Source organism: Mobula hypostoma, chromosome 7 (genome assembly GCF_963921235.1).
Source record: "Mobula hypostoma chromosome 7, sMobHyp1.1, whole genome shotgun sequence".
Classification (NCBI taxonomy): Eukaryota; Metazoa; Chordata; class Chondrichthyes; order Myliobatiformes; family Myliobatidae; genus Mobula; species Mobula hypostoma.
In genome coordinates, this window is record NC_086103.1 from 154,000,377 (window position 1) to 154,012,923 (window position 12,547).

Below are 12,547 nucleotides of genomic sequence, written 5' to 3' on the forward strand. Positions count from 1 at the left end.
TCCTGTGATCCCGAGAGCAATGCCGTCTGGAGCTCTGCTCCTGGTAGGGTCACCCATGGCGGTAAGGTCGAGGATGAGGTCCCTGACAAAGAACAATCCAACCAAGACCTCAATGGTGGAATAGGTGGACAAAGTTACTTCAAACTCAACGGCTGTGAAGGCGGATGAAGGCTGCAACAAATCCATCAGCTCCAATCATTGTGGTTTCCATGCCATTGGAATCGGTGAGTTGTTTTGTGAAGTATCGTGTGCTTCTTGGAGTGCAACATCAAGTACACGTTAAACAAATACAGGCTTCACTCTGTGGGCCACTCCTTGAGAACGAAGACTATCATCCTTGACCTCGAGGGATAGCCACGACCAACGAGTCCTGACGAAGAGTCTTGGCCTGAAACGTCAACTGTACCTCTTCCTATAGATGCTGCCGGCCTGCTGCAATCACCAGCATTTTTTGTGTGTGTATTGTCCCAAATAAGCAGTTGCCCTGTTTAACTGGTGGCCCACAACCAGAATCCACCATTTTACGAAATCTGCCTACATCCAATTCATTTTAATCTTCTATAACAAATCACAGAAGCTTCAGCCAATTTTACATTAACTGCTATCTTTGAACAAAAAGAAAGACAATAAGAACATTTTCCAGGTGCTACTGAAATTATTTCTATTATCCTGTAAAGTGAAGTCAGTTTGAACTTCACCAAAAGTATGTCTGTACTTGTAGTTATGTAAAAAATATTGTGAATTATACTAATTATTTCAACCATTTCCATTGATATCAACATGAATAAACAGTAATTAATATTAATCAAATGACTCAATTTTACTTACCTCTGTGTTAACTGGTTTTGGTGATACTTGTGATTATCTGCCTTCCATGCATATTTACAATATCTTGAATTTGTCTGAAAGACTTCAACAATCTGAAATAATAAGACATTTCAACACCTTAACTTTCCATTTTGATCATTGATTTATACATAATTATCAAGTTACCAAGTTGTTAAAAAAAAATAAATGGCACTCTAGGTAAAATAAAACTACAACAGGAAGTCTGTAATGTAGAAGTTTTCCGATGTTCCCTCATAAGTACTTAAACCATCTGCAGGAATCTACTTTCTACAGCATTTAACTGGAGAAAGAAACCATTAGAATCATTTATTAAAGTCCCCTTTTCCATTATTTTGTGTAATGAAAACTTGTTAAAAAGGTTACCAAAGTAGTTTAAAGGTTTATGCTTCTTTTTAATACTATTACATCCTTGACAAATCAACTTACCCATGAGAGATTGGATACAAATCCAACATGACATAAGGAAATACAAAAATCTTCATGCCAAATTGCTTTGGTAAGCTACTGTATAAAGTCTGTCAATAATGTTTAGTATCTCTCAATATGCAATTGCACTATGGGGGGAGGGGGAAGGAAGATGTTTGTTTTCCTTAGAGGATGCAACAATTGATCAAAGATTTGTGGATGCACCCATGGATTTTATTAACATAAAGGTGGTTTTATTAACATAAAGGTAGAAAGTTAAAGGATTTCAGTATGATAATGCATTTTCAGTCAAGAGGAGTAGTTACCAATAAACTAATCAAGTAAAAAGAGAAAGCTTAACGTCAATTAGGACTGGTCTTTTTGAAACTGATATTCTAATTCTACTGGATTATACATTTAAACATTTTAATGCAAATGCTCTTTTTGATTACACAGTGCATTCAGGATGTAACGTTAGATTAAGGTAACTTGGTGTGCCATATGAATGGTGCAGAGAAAGACAACCTACCGAGCTGTGCACATGAATAGATTACTAGCAAAGCTGCTGATGCCCTTTTGATTAATACCTTGAGAAATGACTTTGATTAGCATCTGTTGAGAATATGATTAAAAAGATTATAAGTATAGCTATGTATTGAGAAGATCAAATCTCCACAGGGTCCATTGCCTTTCTGAGTTATTGATGGAAAAAAATGTCTGCAGCCTAGGCATCTTTTGTTGATAGAAGCAATTATACGAACTTCTGAGGTTTTGATTGATTACATTTGACATTAGTTTGTCTAATCATGTAGAATATCTCCACAGGAAATTACTAAATGGGCTCAAGTTCATAATGGGAGTAAAGAGAATAGGATCTATGACAGTATCAAGGTTGATAAACTCCATCTTTGAAGGCTTTTTAAACCAAGAATGTTACAAGAGGTCCAGGTACAAGCTCCGGAAAGCCATCTCACGGGCAAAGTGGCAATTCCAGACTAAACTTGAATTAAACGAGTTGTGACAGGGCACCTCTTATAAAGTTAAAGCAAGTGACAGAGACAACAACAGGGTTTTGCTTCCAGATGTGCTCATTGCCTTCTATGCTCACTTTGACCATCAAAAGATGGAGGGACCATCACAAACTCCCACAGCCGCCCGATAATCCTGTGCTTACAGTCTCTGAGGCTGACGTGCGAGCAGCCTTCAGGAGGATGAAGCCATGAAAAGCATCCGGCCCAGATGGGGTACCTAGTCAAGTATTAAGGACCTGTGCTGATCGACTGGTTGGAATATTCACTGAGATCTTTAAACTCTCACTTCAGCAGACTGAGATACCCACCTGTTTCCAGCAGGCTTTAAATATACTGGTGCCTAAGAAGAACGCGTAACCTCCCTCAATGACTGTCATCCACAGTGATGAAGTGCCTTGAGAGGTTGGTGATGAAACATATCAGATCCCGCCTGAGAAGTGACTCCAATTTGCCTACTGGAGCAACAGGTTCACAGCAGATGCCATCTCAGTGGCTCTTCACTCAACCCTGAACATCAGGACAGCAAAGGTGCTGACATCAGGAAGCTCTTTATCAACTACACTCAGCATGCAATACCATCATCCCCTCAAAACTAATGAGTAAGCTTCAATACCTTGGCCTCAATACCTCCTCGTGCAATTGGATCCTCGATTTCCTCACTTGCAGACCCCAGTCAGTTCAGATTGGCAACAACATCTCCTCCACTGTCTCTATCAGCACAGGTGCACCACAAAGCTGTGTGTTTAGCCCCCTGCTCTATTTACATTACATTTATGACCACGTAGCTAAGCACTGGTCCAATACTGTATTCAAGTTTGCTAATGACACCACCGTCATGGGCCGAATCAAAAGTGGTGATGAATCAGCATACAGGAGGGAGACTGAAAATCTGGCTGAGTGTTGCCACAACAACAACCTCTCACTCAATGTCAGCAAGACCAAGCAGATGATTATTGACTTCAGGAGGAGGAGAAAATCAGAGATCCATAAGCCAATACTCACTGGGGGGTCAGAGATGGAAAGGGTCAGCAACTTTAAATTCCTCGGTGTAATCATTTCAGAGAACCTGTCCTGGGCCAGCATGCAAATACAGTTATGAAGAATACATGGCAATGTCTCTATTTCCTCAGGAGTTTGTGAATATTTGGCATGACATCTAAAACTTTGACAAACTTCTATGGATGTGTGGTGGAGAGTATGTTGACTGGCTGCATCACAATCTGGTATGGAAACACCAATGTCCTTGGTATTATGGAAAATCCAACAAAAAGTAGTGGATATGGCCCAGTCCATCATGGGTAAAGCCCCATTCACCATTGCGCACATCTACACGAAACATTATCGCAGGAAAGCAGCATCCATCATCTGGGATCCTCAACACCCAGGACATGGTTTCTTCTCGCTACTGCCATCAGGAGGGTGGTACAGGAGCCTCAGCACACACACCAATTGGTTCAGGAATAGTTATTACCCCTCAGCCACGAGGATCTTGAACCAATGGGGATAACTTCACTTGCCCCATCATTGAAATGTTCCCACAACCTTTGGAGTCACTTTCATGGACTCTTCTTCTCATGTTCTCAATATTTATTGCTCACTCATTTATTGTTATTATTTCTTTATTTTTGTATTATAGATTTATTGAGTATGCCCACAAGAAAATGAATCTCAGTATATGGTGACATACATGTACTTTGTTAATAAACTTATTTTGAACTTTTTACAATTTAAAATGCAATTTTTATCAAGTTTGAAGGATGTGATTTTTTTCTCTAGAGAAAAGAATCACTATTGAGTACTAGATCAACAAATCAATGTAACCTTTTCAAATGTCTGATACTGTATTAATTTTTTACTTTACCTGATGGTCACCTAAAGTTATAATTACAAATGACAAGAGTTTAATTTAATATCTGGAAAGGCATTTTTGTATAATCCAATAACTATTTAAGTACCAAAGATTATTAAGAACTATATTTTAAGGATCATTTAGAGTCTTGTCCATCTAGAACAAGGACTACTTGTTTTGAAGTAGATGTAGTCTATATTGACCAGCACAGCCTTTAAGTTTCTGTATAGTAGGCTGCTTTGGAAAATTAGATTGCATGGGATCCAAGGGGGACTAGCTAGTTAGATGCACAATTGACAAGGTCATAGGAAGCAGAAGGTGATGGTGGAATGTTGTTTTTCAGACTGGAGGCCCATTACCCCCATGTTCCCCAGGTGTCAGTGCTATTTGCCATCTATGGTATGTCAATGATGTGGATGAGAATGTAAAAGACAGAGTACTAACTTTGCAGATCACACTAAAATAGTGGGTATCAATAAGGGTAATGACTGTCTTCAGCATTTACAGACCGATCTTGATCAGCTGGCTAAATAGGCCAAGAAAAGGCAAATGGTATTTAATTCAGTTCAGTGTGCCGTGTTACATTTTGGGAGAACAAACAAAAGTAGGGCTTTGTAGAACAGAGGAACCCAGAAGTACAAGTATGCAGTTCCCAGAAAGTGGTGTCATGAGTAGATGGGATGGTAAACTGAGCTTTTACCACCCTTCATTCATCTGAGTATTGAGTGAAAAAGTTCCGGTGTTATGTTGTAGTTGTACAAGATGAAGGTGAGGCTACATTTGCAATATTGTGTTCAGGTTTAGTCACTCTGCTATAGGAAAGATGTCATTAAGCTTGAAAGAGTGCAGAGGAAAAGAGAGAGATGGGCCAAATGCACGCAAATGTGATTCTCTTGGATAGGAATCTTGCTGGCATGAACCAGTTGGGGTGAAGGATCTGTTTCCATGGTGTATGACCCTAAGAATAAAACAGAAATTCTTGCAATCCCATTCTACAAATAAGAGCTCATAGATTAAAATTTTTATAGTCAAACCTAGCTACAACGATTAAAACAAGCAGTTTATTAGTTTTATGCAGCACTTTGTACATGACCAAACTGATTTTAAAGTTGGATCATAAGCTCCCTCCTATATTCAGTGCCCTGACTAATGAAGGACACTATCCTATAGATCTTCTTGGCCACATTATTTACCTATGTTGCCACCTTCAAAGGTCTATGAGATGTACTCAAGATCCTACTGTTCCTCAAATCTCTCTAAAATCACTCATATGGAAACCACATCTTCTTAAATCAGGTGACCATAACCTGCAGAATGACCTATACTGGCATATAGGTAGGTTAGAAAAATGTTGAATGTGCTCAATGGTGGGGAGTAATGAAGTAATAAAATACGTTGTGTGATTGTCTACTCTGGTGGCAAGACAATTTTGAAGACTCGTGGTCAGTCATAGTTAAACGTGCAGACTTGAAGTGACATGACTCGACTTCAAACTGATAACAGCCACAAACAAAAAAAGGTAATTCTTGCTGAGTACAAACCTTGCTATTGTTAGTGGGTGAGGCGCAAGATGGTAGCTCAACCCCAAATGGATTTATTAATGTTTCCTATGGTGAAGGTATCCAGAACTACAGGGCACAGCCGTAAAATTGAGGGGAGACCCTTTAGAACAGAGATAAGGAGGAATTATTTTTAGCCAGAGGGTAGTAAATTTATGAACTGCTCTACCAGAGACTCTAATGGAGGCCAAGTCTGTGGTTATATTTAAGGGGGAAGTTGATCGTTTCCTGATCGGTCAGGGCATCAAAGGATATGGCGAGAAGGCAGGTGTATGGAGTTGAGTGGGATCTGGGATCAGCCATGATGGAATGGTGGAGCAGACCTGATGGGCTGAATGGCCTCATTCTGCTTCAAGGTCTTATGGCCTTGTACTTAAACCCTCTTGAAATGAATGCTAACATCACACTTGCCTTCCTTACCACCAGCTCAACCTGCAAGTTAACCTTTAGGGAATCCTGCACATGGGCTCCCCAAGACTCTTTGCTCCTCCGATTTCCGAATTTTCTCCCCGTTTAGGAAACAGTCCATACTTCTATTCCTTTTTCCAAAGTGCATGACCATACACTTCCCTCACTGTACTTCATCTGTCACTTCTTTACCCATTCTTCTAACCTGCCCAAGTCCTTCTGGAGACTCCCTGCTGCCTCAACAACATCTGCCCCTCCACCTAACCTTATATCATTTGCAAACTTGGCTACAAAGCCATCAATTGTGTCATCCAAGTCATTAACATATAATGTGAAATGCAGTGGATCCAACACTGACCCCTGTGGATCACCACTAGTCACTGGCAGCCAACCAGAAAAGGACATAAAGGCACGTTCATTTGACTATTATTTATTGACTACAGCTACACTTTCAATACTGTAATTCCAAGCACACTCACCTCTGAACTCTAGAGTCCTGGGAGTCAACTCCTCCATCTGCACCTGGATTCTTGACTTCCTGACCAACAGACTGCAATCAGCAAAGATAGCTAATAACAACTCTTTACAATACAATTATTGTAAACACTAGTGTTCCACAAGGTTGAGTCCTCAACTCCCTACTCTTCTTACTGGAAACTCATTTCTGCATGGTCATATTCTCCTCTAAGCTCACCTAAAAGTTTGCAGGTGATATCTCAGATAATGATGAGTCAGAGTACAGGAAAGAGACAATACTTTGTAACGTGGTGCCACGACAACAACCTTTTCCTCAATGTCAGCAAAAGAAAAGAGCTGGTCAGTGACCATGGTGTACATGCTTCTGTTCACATCAGTGCTGAGGTTGAGAACTTCAAATTCCCAGGAATGACCATCATCAACAGCCTTCCCAGGTCTAATTACATTGATGTCATGGTCAAGAAAGCAACACCGCTACTTCAAGAAGCTGAAGAAATTTAACATGACTCGTTAATACTTACCAGTTTTTATCAATGCACAATGGAAAGCATCCTATCCGAATGCACAACAGACTGGAATGGCAACTGCACTGCATGCAACCACAAAAAAACTGCAAAGTTTTGGACACAGCTCAGTACATCATGAAAACAATGGACTGTCTCTAATTCTCACGGCCACAGTAAAGCAGTTAGCATAATCAAAGACTCCACCTACTCCAGACATTCTCTCTTCTCCCTCTTCCACTGGTCAGAAGATACTAAATCCTGAAAGCACAGGCTCAAGGACAGCTTCGACTCCACCATTGTAAGATAAATTGGACATGGCCTCATAATCTACTTCGTAATGATCTTACACCTTATTGTTTACTTGCATTGCACTTTCTCTGTAGCCATTAGACTTTATTCTGCATTGTTATCGTCTTGTTCCACTACAATGCTCTACTTAATTATCTTATCTGTATGAACAGTATGCAAGACAAGCTTCGCATGATAGTAATAAACCAATTTCAATTCCACATTCAGGTGAGAGCATTAGTGAAACCATTGTAGTACTGAAAAATTTGGCTTGATTATATAGTTTTAGTGTCTTCCTAAATTGAACACAGAGTGTAAGCTTTATGAACAGATGAGCAGATTGAATCTAACTTATTACTTAAACAAGATTTAATGGTGAGCATGCCTTCCATAAATGATAAAGAATTTACTCAGAATTTTGGATTAGGATCCAGATTGTTGTTTTTATTGTGCTTCTCCTTTAATTTTTAGCTTTCTTCAATCACCTGTTATGTTTGTACTTTACTAACTTGTAGTATATTTGGTTTTAGTTCCTTTGTTTGCAAAGTGGAGTGTAAATCAGTCACTGCTCATGATTTTTTTTAAAATCTGGGACCAGCCTGACTGTTTTCAAAGTTCAAAGTAAATTATCAAAGTACATACTGTACATCACCTTACAACCCTGAGATTCATTTTCTTGCGGGCATTCACAGTAAACACAAAGAAGCACCATAGAGTCAATGAAAAAATGCAAACAACCAATGTGCAAAACACAAACCATGCAAGTACAACAAGAAATAAATAAATTAATAACAAATAAATAAGACAATAATTATTGAAAACCTGAGATGAAGAGTCCATAGGTTGCGGAAACATTTTAGTGATGGGGTGAATGAAGTTATCCCCTCTGGCTCAAGAGCCTGATGGTTGAGGGATAAGAAGTGTTCTTGAACCTACTGGTGTGGGTCACAGGGCTGCTTATACCTTCAAGAAGAGAGTATGGGCTGCATGGCGGGTTTCCTTGATGATGAATTGTGTTTTCCAGTGACACCACTCCTTATAGATGTGCTCAATGCTGGGGAGGGCTTTACCTGCGATGGACTGGGTTGTGCCCACTTTTTTTTAAACATGCTTTTCCATTCAAGGGCCTTAGTGTTTACATGCCAAGCAGGGATGCAACCAGTCAGCTTGCTCTCTACCACACATCTATAGATGTTTGTTTAAGTTTTAGATGTCATGCCAAATCTTCACAAAATTCTAAGGAAACAAGGGTGCTGCTGTACTTTCTTCACAATGGCACCGACGTGCTGGACACAGGAGAGATCTTCTGAAATGATAATGCCGAGGAATTTAAAGTTGCTGACCCTCTGACTCCCCGATGAGGACCGCTTCATGGACTTCCAATTTCCTCCTCCTGTATTCAATAGTTAACTGCTTGGTCTTGCTGACAGTGGGTGAGAGGTTGCCGTTGTGGCACCACTCTGCCAGATTTTCAGTCCCCTTCCTATACACTTTAACATCTCCATTTTTGATTCGGCTAGCGACAGTAGTGTCACAGCATTGGTGCTGTGCTTAGCCTCACAGTTGTAAGTACAAAGCAGTTTTGCAGTTTAAAGGGACACACGTGCTCATGTTCCTTTAACACATACAAAGATAACATTGCGGGCCCTTCTGATAAAGTGCCTCAGCCTGAACCATTGACTATTCATTCCTCACCTGACCTGCCGTGGTCCCGCGGCATTTTGTGTGCAGTTACTCTGGATTTCCAGCGTCTGCAGAATCTCTAGTGTTGATGTTCCTTTTGTTACAGTGACAGTTACTGTCCCTCTTTTGCTTCTCTACTTTGCTTGCTGGTGCAAGCTAACACTGCTGAACCTGCACTACGGTGAACATGTAATAAAATGGCTGTAACCATACGATTTACATTTCATTTATAACTTACAAAAGATCTTCAGGGCAACATCATCTCCAGGTCGAACAGCATACAGTGTGAGTATTGATGCTGATATACAGTACAGGCTAGCAGCATTAGCAAATGGGAGTTCCAATACCATACCCAAGTCACTTCAGTACAAACAATGATAACAAAAAATAAGCCAGCTCAAGCATTCTATTCTACAGCAGTGAAATGCTTTGACTGCAAGAAGAAAATCATTTGGCCTTGGCATTCAAGGCTACTGAGGATTACAAGCCATAAAAAAAAAATTACCCAAGTAAATTCCCCATGTAAGGTCAACACTTGTACAGAATGCCACAAAAGGAGAAAATGCGTGCAGGCAGTATCTATGAACAGACACCAGTCTGACTTACTGAGTACTTCCAGCAAACTCTGCCTTTATTTCAACTTGCAGCATCTAGTGATTTTCAAACACAGAGGCTTGTACAACTTTGAAGCTGATGAGCAGCAGGAAGCTTCAAAAAGCTTTAAAAATGTTCTGCAACAGCAGCAATCCTGTAAAGTGCAGCAATTTTAAAATTGAAGCGAAGGTTAGTAATTAGTACATCAATTTTAACATTAGTCCTGCTGACTGCTCAGCTGTGTGGACATAACTGAGAAGAAATATGTTCAAGTAGTTCAAAGTGCAGTTAGCGAGCTGATTCCGGAGACATATTCTGATGAAACATTGGAAACCCAATGGCTGTTGCAATGGTCAAGCAAAACTATTAATCATAGTGGTTGTCAACACATACAGACCAACTCTATTCTTGCGATAATTTTCTGGCGCTCTTTAATTTCTCCCCTGAGCTGCGAAGGTTTCCCGCAGGTGCTCCCGTTCCCTCCCGCGTTCCAAAGGCTAACATAACTAAGCTGAGGACGGACGTGCTACGCTGGCTCTGTGAGCACGGCGACACTTGCAGGCCTCCCCTGCACATCCTGAGTGTGTTGGTTGTTGACGCAAGCCGTGCATTTCACTGTATGTTTCAATGTACATGTGATAAGTTAATATTTATCTTTAACCATATCAAAAAATTAAGCAATGTACTGAAAGAATTTATTTTGTGTGATATGTCAGAATCACATCTAGTTAAGTTCCTAGAGCAATATGCATATATATGCAGACCAGTTAAGAAATCATTAGAAAGACTGGTCCCGACACACCTCCGGGCCATTGCAAGTCCATCACGGGACCCCCTGCAGTTGGCTTACCAACCACATTTGGAGTCAAGGACGCTGTTATCTTCCTGCTTCAGTGGGCTTACACTCATCTGGATAAGCCAGGCAGCAATGTGAGAATTATGCTCTTTGATTTCTCCAGTGCTTTTAGCACCATACGACCCATTTTACTGGGGAATAAGCTCATGGAGATGCAGGTTGATGCTCCATTAGTGTCCCGGAACACAGACTACCTGCCCAGAGACCTGCCCAGAGAGCCACAGTATGTGAGATTGTAGAGCTGTGTATCAGATACTGTGGTCAGCAGCACAGGGGCACCTTGGGACCATTCTTTCCCCTTCCTGTTCACTGTCTATACCTCTGATTTCAGATACAACTCAGATTCTTGCCACCTGCAGAAGTTTTCGGATGATTTGGCAGCTGTAGGCTGTATCAGCTGGGTTCAGGAGGCTGAGTACAGAAGAGTGGTGGACAACTTTGTTGAGTGGCGTGGGCTGAATCATCTGCAGCTCAACGTCACTAAGACAAAGGAGTTGGTGGTGGACTTCAGCAAGGTGCTTTCCCATCTCCATTAGGAGAATGAACGTGGAAGTCATTCAGGACTACAAATACTGGAGAACTCACCTGGATAATAAACTAGACTGGACTAAAAATACAGGGGCTCTGTACAAGGGACCAGAGCTGACTGTACTTCCTGAGGAGGCTTGGGGTCATTCAACGTCTGCAGTACTAAGTTACAGATATTCAATGACTCAGTGGTGGCCAGCTTTCCATTTTACCCTGCAGTCTGCTGAGGCAGCAGGGTGAGAGCAGCTGACACCAAGGAGATCAATAAGCTCATCAGGAAGGCTGATTCTGTTCTGGGGTGGAACTGGATTACCTGCTGGTTGTGTCTGAGAGGAGGATGCTGCAGGAGCTGTGGAGCATTATGGACAATCCCTCTCACCCCCTCCATACATATTGGACAAAGGAGCATCTTTAGTAACAGACTAATTCCACCGAAGTGCGTCACTGAACCCCACAGGAGATCCTCACTCCCTGTGGCTATAAGACTCCATAACTCCTCTTCCTTAAGTATATAAGTATATGGTTTCATTACACATCTGTATTTTGTACTATTACCTTCTAATGCTCATTTTGTATTCTTTTTCGTTCCTCAATGCTTACACTTTGTATTTTAAAGTATATATTTCTGACTGAAGAAACTTGTAACAATAATTTCCTTCAGGATAAATAGAGTTTTATCTCATCTTATCTTACATATATTCAAAGATATGCATACAAACGAGTACAACGTCCCTCAAACACCAGGCCATCTTACTGCAAGCCTGAACTAGTACTATATGCATTACTGATTTAACTAGTATTACTAGTATTACATACAAGAAAAGGAGCTCAAACATCACAATGTGTTGGCCAAAGCCACAGAGTGTGATTGAGTGATACCTATTATTATGCTGTCCAGAGCAAATAAGACATCTAGTTTTGCAGAGACTCTAAGGTAACCATCAGCTGAAATATGGATAATGAACGTACAATATCCATTGTACCAGCTGAACGTTGAATTCACAAAGGCCACATAGGACCCATCACATGCATATGCATAACTAAACATAGATAAAGAAAGCCAAGACTAACAAGTAACGACTGCGCTACACTTTACTCATATACCAAACTGAGGATGACGATGCATTCAGATGCAGTGACCTCTTGGGGGCCAACCAAAGGTGCTTTTTTCTTTGTTAAATGTCCTTTTTACAATCAAAGGACAATGCTGGACTCCAAGAACTTTGAGTACTGCAAATCTACCCCATCAGTGAGCTGCTCTTTGATCAGAGGAGCTGGACTGGGTGCAGACCATGTTGCGGCCTGCTATAGGAAAGCATCGGAGGCATCGGAGTTGTTGTGCGAAGGCAGCGAACACTGTGACCATGGGTGATTGTCTTGGATGTTTCTCTTGCAATCGCAAGACCTTGTTGGACATTGATAACTGTAGATACTGCAGGCCAGTTTCCCTTGTTGGCTGGTGTGACAGACGGCAGGGTAACTGTGTAACCTTGGTTGTAGCAAGGACTAGGCCT

At 40.9% G+C, this 12,547-nt stretch overlaps 1 protein-coding gene across 5 annotated transcripts in view; it reads right to left on the minus strand.

Moving 5' to 3' along the window:
• Positions 1–12,547, minus strand: part of LOC134349672 (uncharacterized) — a 51,643-nt gene that overhangs the window by 20,552 nt on the left and 18,544 nt on the right. For all 5 annotated transcript variants that reach the window (XM_063054338.1, XM_063054337.1, XM_063054340.1 and 2 more), the window contains exon 5: positions 829–920. In XM_063054338.1, coding sequence (XP_062910408.1) covers positions 829–920 — 92 coding nt within the window. The remainder of the gene's footprint in view (positions 1–828; positions 921–12,547) is intronic.